The 18,547-nt window shown below is 47.8% G+C and overlaps 1 protein-coding gene across 3 annotated transcripts in view; it reads left to right on the top strand.

Moving 5' to 3' along the window:
- TRABD2A (TraB domain containing 2A) overlaps nt 1–11,883 on the top strand; it is a 105,926-nt gene extending 94,043 nt beyond the window's left edge. For 2 of the 3 annotated variants that reach the window (XM_054032516.1, XM_054032515.1), the window contains 2 exons: nt 8,025–8,279; nt 11,377–11,883. In XM_054032516.1, coding sequence (XP_053888491.1) covers nt 8,025–8,279; nt 11,377–11,560 — 439 coding nt within the window. In that variant the 3' untranslated portion in view covers nt 11,561–11,883. Of the gene's footprint in view, nt 1–6,737; nt 6,908–8,024; nt 8,280–11,376 lie in introns of those variants that run through there. The other variant, XM_054032517.1, reaches the window with a different exon arrangement.
- Nucleotides 11,884–18,547: the final 6,664 nt, after the last annotated feature.

The raw sequence follows: 18,547 nt of genomic DNA, 5'->3' as shown, positions 1-18,547 counted from the left end.
GCCCATAGTATTTTATACATCGAAGGAGGCAAGGGTGGGTGTCAAAGAAACAGGCCCCTAACTCCCACTGACAGTCAGGGAAAGTTCAGTGCCTAATTAACTGCCATTTGTGCCTTCGAAAACCTCCCCCTGAAATCAGAACTTGCTGCATTTTACGATGTAGTGAGAGAGCCGAGAATGAAGCCCTTGGTGGGGCTGTGGCTGAAACCTGCTGAACGAGGAAGGTGATCAGGGAGACAGAGATTAATCCTGTATTCAGAGAAAAAAATGAAGATAAATGGCTCTGTTAAAATGTTCGGAATAGTCATCTCCAGGGGCGGCTCCAGGCACCAGCTTCTCAAGCAGGTGCTTGGGGGGCTGCTCCGGAGAGGGGCGGCACGTCCAGGTATTCGGCGGCAATTCGGTGGACGGTCCCTCACTCCGCCTGGGAGCAAAGGACCTCCCGCCGAATTGCTGCCACAGATTGCGATCACGGCTTTGTTTTTTATTTGTTTTGTTTTGTTTTGGCTGCTTGGGGCGGCCAAAACCCTGGAGCCGGCCCTGGTCATCTCGGACTATTTCAAAGCAGGGTTAAGATGGGAAATGAGTTTAGAACAGAATGAAAAACAAAGGAAGGAAAATCCCTCTTGGGGATGATTTTGAGGCTCATGACAGGATAGCTCAGAGGCCTGGTAATGGGATACAGAGGCTTTCACCTCTCGGTCACTGGCTTGAACCTGCTTAGACTCATAGACTTTAAGGTCAGAAGTGACCATCAGTCTGACCTCCAGCACACTGCAGGCCACAGAACCTCACCCACCACTCCTGTAATAGACCCCTCACCTCAGGCTGAGTTACTGACGTCCTCACATCATGAGCTAAAGACTTCAAGTTACAGAGAATCCACCATTTACACTAGTTTAAACCTGCAAATGACCCGTGCCCCATGCTGCAGAGGAAGGTGAAACCCCCCCGGGCCTCTGCCAATCTGAGCTGGGGGGAAATTCCTTCCCGACCCCAAATAGACTTTAGACTCTGAGCAAGTGGGCAAGTCCCACCAGGCAGACACCTGTGAAAGAATTCTCTGTCGTTACTCAGAGCCCTCCCCATCTAGTGTCCCATCCCCGGCCATTGGAGATATTTGCTGCGAGCAGTCGCAGATCGGCTACATGCCATTGTAGGCAGTGTCCTCATACCATCCCCTCCATAAACGTATCAAGCTCAGTCTTGAAGCCAGTGGGGTGGTTTTTGGGGTTTTTTTGCCTCCCACTGCTCCCCTTTGGGAGGCTGTTCCCAAACTTCACTCCTCTGATGGTTAGAAACCTTTGTCTAATTTCAAGGCTAAATTTGTTGATGGACACTTTATTTCCATTTGTTCTTGTGTCCACATTGGTGCTTAACTTAAATAACTTCTCTTTCTCCCTGGTATTTCTCCCTCTGAGGTATTTATAGACAGCAATCCTATCTCCCTTCAGCCTTCTATTGGTTAGGCTAAATAAGCCAAGCTCTTTGAGTCTCCTCTCATAAGGTAGGTTTTATTTCTCGGATCATCCGAGCAGCCTTTCTCTGCACCTGTTCCAGTTGGAATTCATCTCTCTTTAAACATGGAAGACCAGAACGTCACAGACTAGTCCAGATGAGGTCTCACCAGTGCCTTGTATCCTGGTACTAACACTTCCCTGTCTCTACTGGAAATACCTTGCCTGTTGCATCCTAGGATTGCATTAGCCTTTTTCATGGCTGCATTATATTGGCGGCTCAGTCATCCTTTGATCAACCAATACAGTCAGGTCTTTCCTCTGCTCTGTCACTTCCAACTGATACATCCCCAGCTTATAGCAAAAATTCTTGTTGTTAGTCCCTAAATGCATGACCTTGCACTGTGCACTATTAAATTTCATCCCATTTCTATTGCTCCAGTTTACAGGGTCATCCATAGCTTCTTGTATGATAGACGCCTCCTACCCCACCCCCGGGTTATGCAAACCCGATTTATGCAAATCCACACTTACGGAAAAAATTCTGTAAGCTAGAAATAGGAGGGTTTTCTTGTTTGCTTTGGAGTTTATTTTGTTGTTGTTTTGCATAAGGGTCAGGTATACGTTTCTGACTTAGCAAAATTTGAGTTACGCAAGGTGTTCCGTAACGGAACGCTTGCGTAGGTCGGGGAGCGTCTGTATTCTGGTCCTCCTCCGTATTTGCAATATCTCCCAACTTTGTGTCATCTGCAGATTTTATAAGCACACTCCCACTTTTTGTGCCAAGGGCATTTAATGAAAATGTTAAATAAGATTGGTCCCAAGACCAATCCCTGAGGAACTCCACCAATAATCTCCTTCCAGCCTGACAATTCACCTTTCAGCATGACCCGTTGTAGTCTCCCCTTCAACCAATTCCTTATCCACCTTTCAGTTCTCTATTAATCCCCATCTTCTCCAATTTAATAATTTCCCATGTGGACCTGTATCAAATGCCTTACTAAAGTCCAGGTAGATTAGATCTACTGCATTTCCTTTGCCTAAAAAAATCAGGTATCTTCTCAAAGATTGGGCTGGCACAATCTACCTTTTGTAAAACTATGTTGTATTTTATCCCAAGTACCATTAACCTCTACGTCCTTAACTACTTTCACTTTCAAAATTTGTTCTGAATCCTTGCATACAATTGAGGTCAAACTAACAGGCCTGTAGGTCAGTAAATGGTCAAAAGTCCTTCCAAGATGATGGCAATCTATGACATATGATCTCAGCCCAGCCCCAGTGGACATGTAAGCACATTCCCATGCCCGCTATCCTAGGAGGCTGTCTCACCGTAAAAGACCTGCATGAATATGGGAAGTAAAATGTCCCTTTAGCTTTATGTCCTATCCCCCCAGGTCAGGGGAGACATATGGGGAAGTATCTTGGCATCTCAGTCTGGCACTGTTCATTGGCCCTGAAGTCACTTGTAACATTATTGTAAAATGGGAAGATGAACATAAGAGACGAGGGGAAGAACAGCAAGTGGCTGAAGCAAACGCTTCAGAGTGAAACAGACAGGAAGCCAATCTGCAGCACCGGGAACAGAGCAGAGTGAAGGACCGTCAGGTGACTGGGGGGGGTAAGAGAGGAGGGGGAGGATAAATAGAGCTGCACGTAAACAGCCTGCCCTCCAGAGGTGAGATATTGTGTAGTGGCAGCATCCTCAGCTTCCCCCTTAGGTCAGCCTGAGGTCCCCTTTGAGCCACCGTCCTGCAAAGGGAACATACAGGGACCATTGCCCTGACTTGCACGCTCACTCTCTGTGTGCATGCGCACGCTTTTCTGTGCATGGGGAACCAGACAGGAGACCGAGTGAGTTGAGCTCACAGCTCTGGGAGGAACCAGCAGAGCCAGCTGCGGCAAGGGCACCTCTGAGAGGGGCACTCTATGGGGGCTAGGGTGTTGAAAGGGCAGGAGCTTGAGCATGGAGGGGGAGGCAGGGCTCCTGCCCTAGCAAAGGGCGAGGAGGAGAGAGACACTGCTCCAGCCCCACAGCAGAGAGCACCGAGGACAGTTATATATATAGTGCCCTGAATTTAATTAAGCTCCCAGTGTCTCTATTTTGAGCTTTTAAATGTTATTCCTGATTTTAGGCTGAATATGTATTTCATAAAATATTCATCATACAATCACAGCCGTGATGAGTGTGACTCCCGCTCCCCTCTGCAGCTGCCGCGCGCAAGGAGAGTTCTGCCGGGGCGACCTGGCCCCAGGGGAGGGGGATGCGCCAGGTCTCTAGGCCTCTGACTATCCCTGGGTCCCTTTGGGTCTGGGATCTGCTACCATTCAAAGGCCTGAGATCTGAACCTGTAATAACCTGGTCACTCTAAAAATTCGAGGATGATGTGTGTGAACAGTGAATAGAACAGGTGCTCTGTGCTATTTGAATAGGCGCCTCCTATACTCACCAAAGGATTGGATTCCTAAATCTCACTGTGATGTGTTTGTGGCAGTGCCCATGAAACGCTAGGTGCTTTCCAAACTCTCACAAAGGGGCGGTCCTTGCTCACAGTTTCAGGACAGATGGGATGACAGAGGTTGGGGGAAGGACAACAAAAGAGGTCCACTCAGGTTGCTGTAGGCAGCACAGTAGCAGTGGGTCTTTAAGAGGGAATTAAATGTGGAGGAGCTCAGCAAGTTTGTAGCATGCCCAGGACCCAGCGGTGATGCTATAAGAAGCTGAGAGAAGGGTAGACAAGACTGGTGGAGGGAACCAGGGCACTGTAGTGCTTGAAAAGGGAAGAATAGCTCAGAATCTGTTTGCATTCCAAACCCAGCCCTGTATTAAGTGTCTCTATCTGAGATCTTTCTTCAGAGGGCCTTCTCCTTCTCATTTCTTGGCACTGCCTCTGTCCTCTCAGTCATCCTGGCTCAGAGTTCAGTTCTCAGTTTTCTTCGGGAAATGATTGCAAATTCACTCCTAATTTCATTCTCCCCTTCCAACAGGGACTCGCATTCCATTCCACGTCCTCTCGCCTTTGATCTGTTTGTTTGAAACTTGCTTTAAATTCCATCACAAAGTTCAGGTTCAGTGACCAGACCAGTCTGGAAACTCCAAACTCTCACTGAAATCAGCCCATCTCCTCTCTGGGAGCCTGACTCTGCCGTTGCAGCAGAAGGGAAATGCTCATTGTACTCCCAGGGAATGGTCAGCTGGTGAAAGCAACATTTTTTTGTTCACTCTCTTCCTTTTATATTTAAGAACACAAGAACAGCCATCATGGGTCAGACCAATGGTCCTTCTAGCCCAGTATCCTGTCTTCTGACAGTGGCCAGTGCCATATGTTTCAGAGGGAGTGAACAAAACAGGGCAATTATTAAGTGATCCATCCCTTCTCCTCTAGTCGCAGCTTCTAGCAGTCAGAGGTTTAGGAACACCCAAAGCATGGGGTTGCATTCCTGACTGTCCTGGCTAATAGCCATTGATGGATTGATCCTCCATTAACTTATCTAGTTCTTTTTTGAACCCAGTTACAGTTTTGGCCTTCACAGCATCCCCTGGCAATGAGTTCCACAGGTTGACTGTGCATTGTGTGACAAAGTACATTCTTATGTTTGCTTTAAACCTGCTGCCTGTTAATTTCATTGGGTGACCTCTGATTCATGTGTTATGTGAAGGGGTAAATAACACTTCCTTAGTCACTTTCTCCACACCATTCATGTTTTATTGATCTCTATCATATCCTCCTTCAGTTGTCTCTTTTCCAAGAGGAACAGTGCCAGGCTTTTAAATCTCTCCTCCTATTCTAGACCCCTAATCATTTTTGTTGCTATTCCTTCTACTTTTTCCAATTCCAATATAGCTTTTTTGAGATGAGGCAACCAAAACTGCATGTAGTGTTCAAGGTGTGGGCGTATCATGGATTTATATAGTGGCATTATATTATCTGTCTTATTATCTATCGCTTTCCTAATGGTTCCCAACGTTCTGTTAGCTTTTTCTGACTGCCGCTGAACATTGAGCAGATGTTTTCAGAGAACTGTCCACAATGACTCCAAGATCTCTTTCTTGAGTGGTAACAACTAGTGTAAACCCCATCATTGTATATGTATACTTGGGATTGTGTTTTCCAATGTGCATTACTGTGCGTTTATAAATATTGAATTTCATCTGCCATTTCCTTGCCCAGTCACCCAGTTTTGTAACTCTTCGCAGTCTGCTTGGGACTTAAACTAGCTTGAATAATTTCAGCCAAAGACAGTCTCCAGCCTGTCTGCTGCTTCTCCTCATGCTATAAGTTAACCTCCGGATCACTCAGGTATTCAGGCTGTGCTCCAGCTTTGAATGGAATGCCATTAAAAAGATAGATCGTCCAGGTGCTTAAGAGGAATTTGCTTGGGCTCCACTTGAGGGAAAATACCCTTTCTTATAGACACCAAGGACTGGGTTGTAGCTTTAAAGCTACTTCCCTGCCTCAGGCATGGTGCAGCGCTGCAGTGCCCCAAAAGGGGCACCAGGCAGATAGTGTCTGCTTGAAGATGAGGCAGATTGCTTCCCTGGTTGCACCAGCTCCTACTCCACCGCCAGCATGGGTGGCGGGTGGAGCCCACTGGCCCCACCTGTTCTGCCCGAGGTCACCCTCGTCCCCTCGTGGCTGGAGGACCCCGCCCAGAGGACCCCTGGGCCAGCCAAAGCCGCCCCAGCAACGCTGCACCTCCCCTCCTGAGACCCCAAGCCGCCCTGTGGGAAAAACTTGTCTCTTCTTGAAGAACCTGAGTCCAGGGAGGAACCCGAGAAGCTGAGTAGCACATACTGCCTCCTCAGCCGCCCCGGAACCTGCATGGGGCATAATGATAAGCAAAAACTTCCCGTGCAAACCGCACAACCAGTGCCCAGCGGCTGCAGTACACCGGGGAGGCTTAGCTTGCCCTGGCCTATTATAGCCACCGCCTATGGCAGCCAGGTTCAGAGGGAGAGCAGCAGGCCCATAACTGCTTTTTGGAGGAGGGAGTGGTCCCTGTGCTCCCCAGAGCCAGCCTTGTGGGGGAAAGAACCTTCCTTGCCCCAGCACATGGCCTACCCACAAGTGTCTCCTCTCTGCAGCATGCTTCAGCTTTGCTATCCTAGGGGCCTCCAGCCTCTAGCACTGGCCTAGATCCCCCCTGAATCGATGGGATCTGCTGCTACCAAGCGGCAGGCTGACCTGACCCACATCTCCCATTAAAACTCTCCATCCCATAGGGGCCCCTTACTGTAGTGCCTGAACATCTCACAGGCTTCCATGTATTTCTCATCAGCACATACCTGCGAGGTAGGGCAGGGCAGGTCTCTCTTTTGACAGATGGAGAGCAGAGCAACGAGAGACTAAGTGACTTGCCAAGGTCACCGGGAGAGCAAGGAACTGCACGCTGGTCTTCCAGCTCTCAAGCCCGTGCCCTAACCACTGGACCATCTTTCCTAGCTGCCAGTGAGTATTTCAGAACTGGTGTTTAGATTCCCCAGTGGAAATGGCAGCATGGCCGTGAGTGTGAATTAACCCTGTAACTAAGATTCTATCAGAAGCTGTATCAAACTCTTCATTAAAAGGCCAGTTATAGACCATCTCAAATGCATTCTCTGCTTCTGTTTGTCCCATTTCTGAGGACCTGCATGGCTCCAGGGATTGCTAATGACATATAGAGCCTTTCGTCGCTAGATCGCTTGTTTACAAGATGCAGATTTGGAACGGTGAGGGTAATTCAGCTTACCCCAAGGGATGTGGTAAATTGTCCATCCTTTGGAGCCTTTAAACCTAGGCCAGGTCTACACTCCGGACCTATATCGGTATGACCACATAGCTCGGGGTGTGAAAAATCTCTGACCAATGCAGTTATACCAACCTAACCCAGTGTGTAGACAGCGCTGTGTCGATAGGAGACAGAGCTCCCTCCTCTCGAGGAGGTGGATTAACTACGCCAAGGGTAGAAACTCTCCCATCGGCGTAGGAGCGTTTTCCCTTAAGAACTACAGCAGTGCAGCTGTGCCGCTGCAGTGTTTGAAGTGCCGACCTGCCCCCAGACTGGCTGCCTTTCTAACCGATCATTCCACCTCAAGCTGGGCCGGATGCAGGAATAACAGGGCTGTGCTATGGAGGAGCTCAGACCAGATGAGCATCATGGTCCCTTCTGGCCTTAGAATCTCTTATTTTTTGGCCCGTTTCTGAGAAACGGTGAGTATCTGCCAGTCTGACTTCAGCAGGCACTCAGCGCCTCTCAGCAGCGGTGTTTTGGCAATGTCGTCAGCCAAGTGCATTATGTTATCCTTGAATGATCTTTTCCTCCTGAGCTCCGCCTGGGCATTGCTCAGTGTCGGAGACGCTCTTTCCTTAGGCCCTCTGAACTGAAGAGACTGCTTGACCCGAGGTGTGACCTGGGGGGGAAACAGAGGATGGGTAGATGATAAGATTTAAACCAGCAGAACTTCCAGGGGGAAATACTTGTTGACGTAGGGGATCAGGAGGCCGCATGGCATCTCGGTTGCCATGGGGCTGGACCAAGACCTCCACTCAAGGGCGTTCCAAACATTCTGGTTTTCTTTCCTCCCAGCGGGAAGAATCAAAAAACCTGGTCAACCTTCTCATCATCCTCACCGGCGTACACCCCCTATGTGATCGCCCAGGAGCTGCACCGCCCGCCGCATCCTCAGAAAGAGGAAGAGGAGCTTCTGCCCCACCTGCTGCTGCCCGAGAGTGTCGACCTGCTGGAGAAAGTGGACAGGAAATACAAGAAGAAGAAGAAGAAGCAACAGAAGAAGCAAAGGCTGCGGCAGTTTAACGACCTCTGGGTTCGCATTGAAGAAAGGTACCAACCGGTGGGGGAGGGAGGGCACTCCGCTCCATTAAGATTGGCTGTTTATCGTGGCTCATTAACATACCACAAACCCTGTGTTTTAAACTCTGCTCACTTCCTCTGGGGCAAATCCAAAGAGCAGAATTCGGCCTCTTATCTCCTGCAATTCTTATTTATGCATTTAGATTTAAATAATAATAAAAAGGCACCTGTTCATGTCTCTAGTGCCCTAACACACCATTAACAATGCAACTGGTTCTGTCTGCATAATTGGGTTAGTATCAAAAATAAGGCGGGGTTGGGGTGGGGAAGAGGCGACTAAGGTGGTTTTCCCGACCCAGAGAGCTGACCCTCCTAGGACAGATATAACCACAAGAACCATAGCTGCCTTTTGAACTGTGTGTCGTTCCTCAAGTACCTTCCATCTGCCACTGACCCAAATGTGCATCTGTAGATTTACTTATTTCCTTCCCATCTGATAAAATGCAGCTCTGATCCTCCATCCCCTTGTGCACTGTGCTCATTCGGACTGGGAGCGTTCCACTCCCACTGTGTGCTGTTTAAAAGACTGCCGAAGGGGCAGGGCAATGGAGAATCGGCCCCTACGAATTTTGAACAAGTTTCTCAATTCAATTCAGTGGGACTCCCTGAATCATTATTCATAATCATTATTTTTCATCAGCCTCAAGGTAGAGAACACTTCAGAGCACCTGCACCACTTTGATAAATTACATCAATATATCCTGGCTTTTCCATCCCTCTGAGTGATATATTACGGGGACAGGTTGGGGGAGAACTGCAATGGCTGTTCTTGTCTGAGTTTAAATGCAGAGATGATCATTCTACTATTTATGACATATGGTTGCATAGGTTGCTCTAATTTTCGTTTACTGCAGGTAATAAAGTTGATGTTGGTTATAGTTGGTGGTGGTTTTTATTGCTATAGCTGGTATTAGCTTGACCTTCGGCAGTCAGTCCTAAAGGCTAACGCAGAGCCTTTACCAGTGTAGGCCCTGACCCTTCATACACCCACACACGTTTAACTTTAGGCATGTGCTATTCCTGCCGAAGGCAATGGAACTACTCATGCTAAGTCTACTCCTCTGTGTTTGCAGGATCAGCTGAGGTAAGATGGGAGGAAGTGTCAGTTGAGCGTAACCGGGGGGTTAGGGCTGTTTCTCCAGTTTCCATTTCAGGAATGCGCTAGTCAGACCTCCAGGGAGAAAGTTCTGTTGGTGGCTACTGTCAGCAACACCCTCCTGACTCCAGGTGTATGTGCCTTTAGGGCCTCGGGTCTGGCAGAGACCAAATCTCTCGTTTTTTGCTCCTTTGCAGTTTTCTTTCCACCCATGAAATGCATCACTTGAACCAGAAACAAAGTCTGATTTTTAGTAGTGACCCTAGCAGCAGAGGGAGTAAATGGCTAGAGGATGAGCCTCCCAAACACCTTCTGTACTGGGGGAAAACAAGTGGAGTGATGTTTATTTCTTCTTGGTTATCTGCCCGGTGCCTTCCAGCTAGGGAGAACTGTAGGACACCACTGTATATGCACCATACTGTCACTAAACTGCCCATCATTGCCCTTCAGGTTCGATTCTTTCCATTGCAGGGGTCTCTGCCCTGTGTTTGAATGTGTGGCGAATTAATACTAACTTTACGCCCTAGATAATCCTACATTCTCTCTGGGTGATGGACAGTTCCCGAAAAGAGCAAACAAACCCCTTTGCATGCTTCTGTTGTGCTAACTACCCCACCTAGTGGTGCTGTTTCACGTCACTGATGAAATTCAGTCATTCACAGGAGCTCTTCAGACATAAACACTCAGTCCAGCTCGGAAGTCACAACCCTTACTCCTATATATCCATCTCTGTCCGTGGGTAAATCTGTTGTGCTTGGGTCTGGGTCATTCATAACTTAACTCCTGTGAGCACATAAACATGAAAGGCCTAACTCAAGTGATTTCATACAGTCTTGTAGTGGGCTTGGCCTGAATTGCTCTGGTCTGTGCTCCTGTATGTATCTGCTGTCTGCTTTGTTGCACTGCCAGCTGGCTTCTGTCCAGTTACTGTAGGAGCCGCCTGCGGGGGCTGTTGGATATGGAGTGGTAAGTGTTTTCAAAAAGCAGACTAATTGCCTTCAAATTCCCCAAGCGTTTTTGCTTAATGCACTTGGCCAGCGTAAAGCAGGAATAGCGCACAGCAGCTGGAGCTCGCTGGTGCAAGTGAAATGAATACGCTAGTGCTGTTGGGCAGGTGTGCTTGCTGGAATTTATTTTAGTTTCCACCTAACAATGCTGGGCCAGGGGATTTGAGCTGTGTCCGCCTCTAGCCTCCGGGTCAAATCTGGCTCCAACCTGTTATCCAGAGAGCAGTGCCCACAGCTCACACTCTTCTTTGGGACAGGCTTTTCACGTGGACCTTTGCTTCTCAGTCTAGAGACCGAGAAGCATTCTAATAGATGCCTGGATTTTCCTCACTCCCACTGTCCCAGGTATGGCCTATGTGCTTTCTCCACCTGCCAGTGGTGCCCTTTCATGTGGAGCATAATTTATATGGAGGCTGCAGAGAGGCTTGGTTCATGCTAACATGCACGTGCAAACCGGGGAGAACCTGGATGGGTTCTCAGGCTTAGCCGTTGAAAGCAGATGCATCAACCCTATAAATTGGTGCCACGTGTGTGGCAATAATGCTGGTCGGCAAAGCCTTCTCTGTGGCAAGGCGAGATTTTTCTTATCTGCTATGGTTGCTGATCAGCCGAAAGGCTGGCTGCAGGGGCTCGGAAATGTTGCTAATACCTCTCTGCTCCCCTGGGATTGACTGTCCCGTCTGTGAGTGAAGGGGAGTCTAATCAGGTAGATCGCAGCTCAGGGACAGGAGTAACAACTGTCAGTGGGGCTAGAGAGATTCAGCATGGGGAGAGTGAAGGACTCCCTTTCTTTGTGGATCCAAACTCACGGCCTCATTCAGGAACCCACAAGATCTACAGGCAACTCCACAAGTTGCCCGTGGACCCTCCTGTGGGCATTTCTGTGACAATCTGACTCCTGGTCTGTGGTGATCGACCCTTGTGACTAACTGCTGACCAAGATTCTTCTCTGTTTGCCTTGCAGTACCACTGACCCACCTCCCCGGATTCGCATCATTAATGGCTACATCACAGTAGAACCTCAGCCCCGGGGACACGGGCGATCCAGTCACCTCCACACAGAAACCAGCAGGGCCCACGTGCCTGTTCACTCTCTGCTCATCTTGCTATTGACACGGGCGTTGCAGACATTAACAATGCTGCAGTGAGACTTGGGGTGAAACTGCAGGGTCTTTGGCTAAAAAACTTGGGGGGAGAAAAATAGAAGACCAGAATCTCCAGGTGGGATGCCTGTTCTTTGGAATATCTTTAGACTCCTCCTTTTCCTGAATCTGGACCACTAACACTATTAACTGGCTTGACATGCCCAATACAGGAGAAGATATTTTTAATGAAAGCCATTATTTATTCTTCTCTTGCAGAAGAATTATTGCAAGGTATCCCATAATGCTCTTGGGAGATGTACAATGTCGCTGTAACATAGCTGTTGTTTAGCTGTATGAACCCAACTAAATATATTTTTTTGCCTTCACTGCTTCACGTGGTGCAATACATTAAACGCTACTAACTCATTGGTGACTTTGGCCAGAAGAGAACGTTTTGGCCACATCAGCACAGCTGAGAGGAAGAGGTTGGTATCTGATGTCTGTGTTGGTATCTGCCACTTCGATTTCTCCCCATTTTGGGCCCCAAATGATACATTTCATTTAGGGGAAAATGTTCAAAAGCACCGAAGTGGGTTGGGAGTTTAAAGTCCTGTTGAAAGTTGCTTTTGACAATGTTACTCTTAATCAAGACTGGCCTTCTCTGAGCAGAGAAGCATTGCACGTAAAACGTGCGCTGAGGGAATCCGGGCCCTTCGTGCTTAGCAACATTTCTGAGGGGAGAGATGCTAAGCCAAAATCACATTGAGTCAAACCCCTCCATTGGCTGGGCATTTCTGTAGTGCAGCCCTGTTTCTCCTCCCATTCATCTCATTTTTACTCAGGCCTGGTTTACACCTATCTAGGTCACTCAGGGCTGTGAAAAATTCACCCCCCGAGGGGCAGAGTTAAGTTGACATAAGCCCCGGGGTAGACACTGCTAAAATGACACTCTCAGGAGACCCCTTTCCGTCACGCTAGTAAGTGTCTGGGCCACGGGGCTACGGGGGCGTAGCTGCAGCACTGCAGTTGTGCCGCTTGTAGTGTAGACGTGGCCCAGAGTGCCCAGAAATACGAGCTATTGGGGTACGTCTACACTGCAGCTTGGAGCCCCAGTAGACACATATGCGCCAGTTCTGCTCTAGCTAGTGCACTAAAAATAGCAGTCTTACCATGGTGACTCAGGCTCACCATCCGAGTACCAGCCCATCTGAGATCCCAGGTACGTACTCGGGCGGCTGGCACCCAGATGTCTCCCCAAGCTGAAAATGACCCCTTCCAGCTCCTGTGTAGATGTACCATTAGCTGAGGTGGTGTGAAGCGGGTCCAAAGGGCTCCTGGCGCCTCAGAATGCCCCCTGACTGTGCGACAGGGCAAGCCTTTCACTAACCGCTGGCAGCTGGTTGGGGAAATGAACTGAACCAGCTACACTTCCCATTTTCTTTTAACTAAAGCCCCAGCTTCCCCTTTCCTCCTCCTATCTGGTGTGACCTCTTCACAGTCGCCACCTCACAAACCAGTCAGTGCTGGCTTTTCTCCCTGCTCCCCCCAGGCTCGTACCTGTGCCTTTGCCGCTGTTCAGAGCTGTTCCCCAGCAGCGCTAACAGGAGTGAAAAAGCCACGGTCATTTCCCTTCTGCTGGGTCACTGGGGAAGCTGGAGTTTGACCCTCCACTGGGTCTCTTATAATCCCTAACAGTCCGTAGCCTGTCAGGCATCAGCGTAGCTGAAGCAATAATCCTGTCAGGACTACATTCGGCCTTTTATTCATGTAATACTTGCTTTGGGGTTAATGCCTGAGTCCAACCAAGGACAGAATAGGGCCCTTACTGGTTTATTTAACCACATTAATTATTAATTGTTCATCTATGTAAACTGCATCCTGAGACACAATCTCACCGAAATAGAATTGCTTTTCGTGGAGGCTGGCGTACACTCTGTGCATGGGCGAGACCACGGGTCCAACAGAGCTGTCACCTTTGCTCCCAGATTCCAGGGCTAGCAAAGTTTAGCCCTGGCACCAGTTCAGCCAGCCTCAGAAACCGTCCCAGCAGCCATGGGTAGGCAGAGGTGCTCAGACTCCTGAGTGTGGCTATTCTGTTGGCCTTTGGGGCTTGTGTCCACATGGCAAGACTTTTGGAAGATTATAGTGGAGCTCGGCAGTAACAGAAAAGTTCCCTGAACCCGCCTAACGGACCTGAGATCTGCCTAAGGGACATCTCTCCATCTGTCTGTCCAAAGCAACTGGGATAGCTTCGGTTGTCTTGGCTCGTTGTCCTGAGGTTCGGTCTGCATTGGGGTGGGGGATCTTCTAGGTTCTGGAGTCCCATCTAAGGCCTCCCTTACCATGTTGGCCAGAATCCCTAGGCCGCTGTCTCCAGAGCCAAGTGTAAGGTTGTATTTGGTATACTTGTACATCTTGGCCCCCTTTTCTTTCACTCTTTTTTCCTTGTGCACTTGCTGACTAGCTGCATCTGCATTTGGGCTTAATTCTTCCCACCACCCCTTAATTTTTTTTTCGTACAGTGTCCCAGGTATTATTTTACATGAAATCTGGTCTCTTTGAAATCAACGTGACTACTGCCATTGACCTCAGTTGGGCCAGGATTTCACCCTCTATGGGGGAGACTGGTACTTTTCAAAGTAATAAGTGAAAGAAATAGAAATTAAAGCTCATTCATTTGAGAATTCACGGTTTAGGTAATATAATCCTGTTTGAATTAGACTACAGCCTCGTGGAAGCAGGGGCCTGTCTCTTTGTTTTATTCTGCTGAGTGCCATGTGCTTAAAAAATGATGATACCCCAGATCAATATTCAGTTTGTACCCCAGTATTACAGTACCCAGTATGCTTGTGTTGCTTGAATAATGAAAAATTACATGATCATGAATGTGATATTTAAAAAACGTAACATTGGTTAAAAAAAAACCCTGGACATCATTCATGGACATCACTTATCTTGAACATGGTGCATCTTCCAGTCAGTCACTTTTTGTTATTTCATGGGTTTTCTCTCTGCTGCTTGTGGCTTTTCAAGTATTACATCTTACTTTGTTTTCTCATTTATTTCCAGTTCTGTTAACGACTGGGATTTCTTCTGGAGCTTTGTAGGAGGCATTACACAGCACAATGCTCTTTCTTACACATTAATGTTATACTCTTATCTCACACTGCTTCTCTGTAAGCTATGAATACCCCCCCAGAGTAAAAGGGGGATTCATTACTAGTTTACTTTCAACCCCCCTCAGAGCATAATCCTCAAGATAAAATTACAGAAAGGAGCAAAAAATTGCATGTTCTTCAACCTGGTTCTCAAAAGCTTATGTGCAAAACCATGCCAGTGTTCATGCTAACAATATGAGCTGGAGTAATGCATGCAGCTGTCTGTATACCTCTCTATTCTCCAACACCCCCTCTATGATCTCACTTGTTTTGATTTTCTTAAAGGAGCAGCAGCACAGAAGAACAAACAGAAAGAAAGCACTAAAAGTGGGGCTTGGGATTTTTTTTTTGTTAAGTTTATTTTTACCATTAATAATGCAAAATTAGACTTCTTCGGATCAGAAAAGTGCAAGGCTCACAGAACGTGAAAGATAAATAGAGATGAAAAAACATAAGCTTTTGTTTCCTTTATTCTTTGTGCTCCGCTTGATAGAACTTGTTCCTTTTGTAGTGTCCACGATGGAACTCTGTAGGAGAGTGTAGCACTTCTGAATTGACGAAGAGGGCCAAGACATTCACAGTGCTCAATTTCACTTCAAACGCTGGGTTAGTCTTATGACTGGTCCCATTTTCTTCCCTGTTGAGTTTAAGCTGCAATTACTCCACAAGCAAGGTACACATGCTGGTAGAGTTCACTGGGTTGTTATAGGTTCTTTTGATCAGCTATTTAAAATACTGTGACATAGAGTGTGTAGAAATCACATTCAAAGCTCCCATTTAGACAGCTGTGGAATGCACTTTAGAAGTTAAATTTCTCCAGTAGTTTGATCTCTGGAAAAAACGGAAGAAAACCCATAATTTGCACTGAATTGATTTTATCAGAATAAAATGTTTAAACCAGGCCTGCACAACATGCGGCCCGCGTGCGCTCACTGTGCGGCCCGCGTGGGGTGAGTAGGCAAGCGGCGGGTGAGGGAAGGGGGCTGAATAGGCGGGCGGGCAGTGGCGGGGGGTAAGTAGGCGAGCCGGAGGGGATGGGGGGCTCAGGAGGTGAGCGGGATGGCAGTGGCGGGGGGTGAGTAGGCGAGCCGGGGGAGGAGGGCTGAGGAGGCGAGTGGCGAATCAGTGGCTGACCTGTTCTACTGATCTGGTCTGGCTCCCATCCCCTCTCCAAGGGTTGCAGCTGTCTGGAGGTGCCTGCCTTCCATGCCTACCTCATTCAGTCAACAGGGCAATTGATTACAAAGTGGGGGGAAGATCTTATTCTACTTCTAGCAAAAAGACATTTTTCTTTTACCTTAATTATGCTACCTTCGGGGCCCGCTATAACATATTACCGAGGTTCAATACTGCTGTTTTGGTGGGGCGGCGCTGGGGAAAGAGGGTTTGTTTCCGCGGGGCAGGCGGTTGTTTCCGTGGGGGGGCCGCACTGGGGCGGGGTGGGGGAGGTGGTGTGTTTTGGGGGGGGGGTTGGCCCTCAGCTGTTTTCTTTGGAGTAATATGGCCCTCGCCGCTTTACGAGTTGTGCAGGCCTGGTTTAAACCATTAAACTAGCCCAAAGAAACTGTGAACTTGGTATATTTCTGCTGAAATTGGTTATACAACCAAAAGGGTGTTGGTTTTGCTCGGTATGGGCCCAATCCTGTAACCCCTTATCATGTGTACAATCTTGCCCTATGCAACTAGTCCTAATGAAATGAGACTACTCCCATGACGGAAAGGTTGGAAAGTCCGGCCCTAACTACGGGCAGGTCCACACTTAAAACGCTGCAGTGGTGCGGCTGTGCCACTTTAGCACAGAGGTTACTATGCCGATAGAAGAGCTTCTCCCCTCGATGTAGTTAATCCACCTCCGCGAGAGGTGGTAGTTATATCGACGGGAGAAGCTCTCTCATCAACGTAGCGCTGTCTACGCTAGGGGGGTTAGGTCAGCATAACTGCGTTGCTCGGGGAGGTGGATTTTTCACCCCCTGAGTGACGTAGTTATACCGATGTCAGTTTACAGTGTAGATCTGGCCTATGTAATAAAACTCTAGTATCTGAATGTAGTGTGAAAATAAAGTGGGGAGACAGGTGGAATCAGATGGAAAAACGTGCCCAGCTTGATACACTTGTGTAAACATCTCGGGCTAGTTCTTCAACAGAGCTCCACACTCAGCTACCCTCTAGGCACCTGAATTAAGGGGGAGAATTTCCAAAGAGCCCAGCAGCTGCCGTAAATGTCACTGGAGTGCTACCTCACCCACGTATAAAATGGCCAAAAGTCTGGGCTTCGCAGTGCTCAGAAAATAGCCCCAGAAAATGTAACGTTTCAACGTTTCACTGGGGCAATGTCTCCTTGTATTATATAGCTTGTCTTGATGACTAAGGCCTGGGCTACACTAGCGGGGGGCGGGGGCGAGGGGTGGTGGTGTTGAACTAAGATATGCAACTTCAAGTTGAAGTATCTTAGTTCAACTTACCTGGCGATGAGTCGACCACCGCGGCTCCCCCGTCGGCTCCGCTTACTCCTCCTGCCGAGGTGGAGTACGGGCATTGATTCGGGGACCGATTTATCACGTCTAGACGAGATGCGATAAATCGATACCCAATACATCGAACACTACCCGCCAATCCAGCGGGTAGTATAGCTGTACCCTGAGTTTGTTTATCTGTAGATTGACAATAATTGAACACCCAGAATAATAAAGCCTTAACTTGTATGGCTCCTTTCTAACGTCTGGAATAAATAGCTACAGGTGCACTGTCTTTTACTTTCTTTTGTAATTGCTTTCTCTTAGTTTTTAACCAACTTTTACAAATTTTTATGGCGAAAGAAAAGTAACTTTTCATTTTCTTTTCAATCCATTCTCTCCCTGAAAGAGGTGCTGCTTAGGGCACATTCTGTATCTCTAGAGTCCTCTCTAGTCTGAGGTAGTGGGAGTTTTGCATGTATGTGGGGGCAGCTTTTAAGTTCTGAAATTTGCAGCAAGTCACATTTAAAAAAAGTACCCAAGTGACTTAGGGCTCAGATCCTCAAAGGTATTTAGCATCTCACGCCCATTGACTTAGGAATTGACCCTAGAACTAAATGGGAAAGTAGAATTATTTATAAAATTCAGAAAACGCCATGAATTGCACTGTTATCGAACATGAAGCCCCCAGCCCCTCTCCGCCACATAGCATGAAAGGCAAAGCCTAAGTTTCTTAAAGCCCTCACTTCTTTCATTAAAAGAGTAGTACCGGTACTTAGCTTTGATCCGACTTAAAGTGCCACGTTCCTTCACATTCTGAGCTTCACTTGCACTGACTCAAATAGGAGATGCGGGGACTCAGCACCTCAGAAAACTGGCTGCTAATATTCTCACTAAGTTAAAATAAGTAACACAACAAAATGCATCACCAACACTGCCATAGGCTGCATTAAACAGTCCTATTGCCAATGCATGCACAGTCACGCATTTGGTGTTGTTTGATGTGTTGAGCACAGTTGGCGCATGGCTTCTGAAAATGTGCCAGGTAATAGGTTTTGTGGTGTGGCTCGTTTTAACAGACTGGAATTTTTTTTAACAAAAGTGAAAACTTACGGAACTGCCTCCGTGTTTTCTTGTGCCTCAAGATAGTCTCTGACATGTCCAGAGGGCCCAAGACCTACATTTTACTCTGAAGGTATAAATGAGACTGAAGTGGTGTGTAAGCCTTGTCCTGAACGTCTGCACTGAGGTGAATCTCACTCCTTGTGGTTAATTATTTGAAAATGTAGCCCATAGGATTAACTTGCCCTATTAAGCAGATCAAGGTGCTAATGGCTATGAAAGGAATTAGAGCAGGAATGTTACAAGAAATCCCTCTGCTGAGCTTGAAAGGGAGTAGGTAGGACAGATGTTTGAACCAGCGCAGACCTCCAGTTGGG

Source organism: Malaclemys terrapin, chromosome 6 (assembly GCF_027887155.1).
Source record: "Malaclemys terrapin pileata isolate rMalTer1 chromosome 6, rMalTer1.hap1, whole genome shotgun sequence".
NCBI classification, from domain to species: Eukaryota; Metazoa; Chordata; order Testudines; family Emydidae; genus Malaclemys; species Malaclemys terrapin.
The sequence above is the reverse complement of the archived record's forward strand: the minus strand, read 5'-3'. Positions and strand labels throughout refer to the sequence as shown.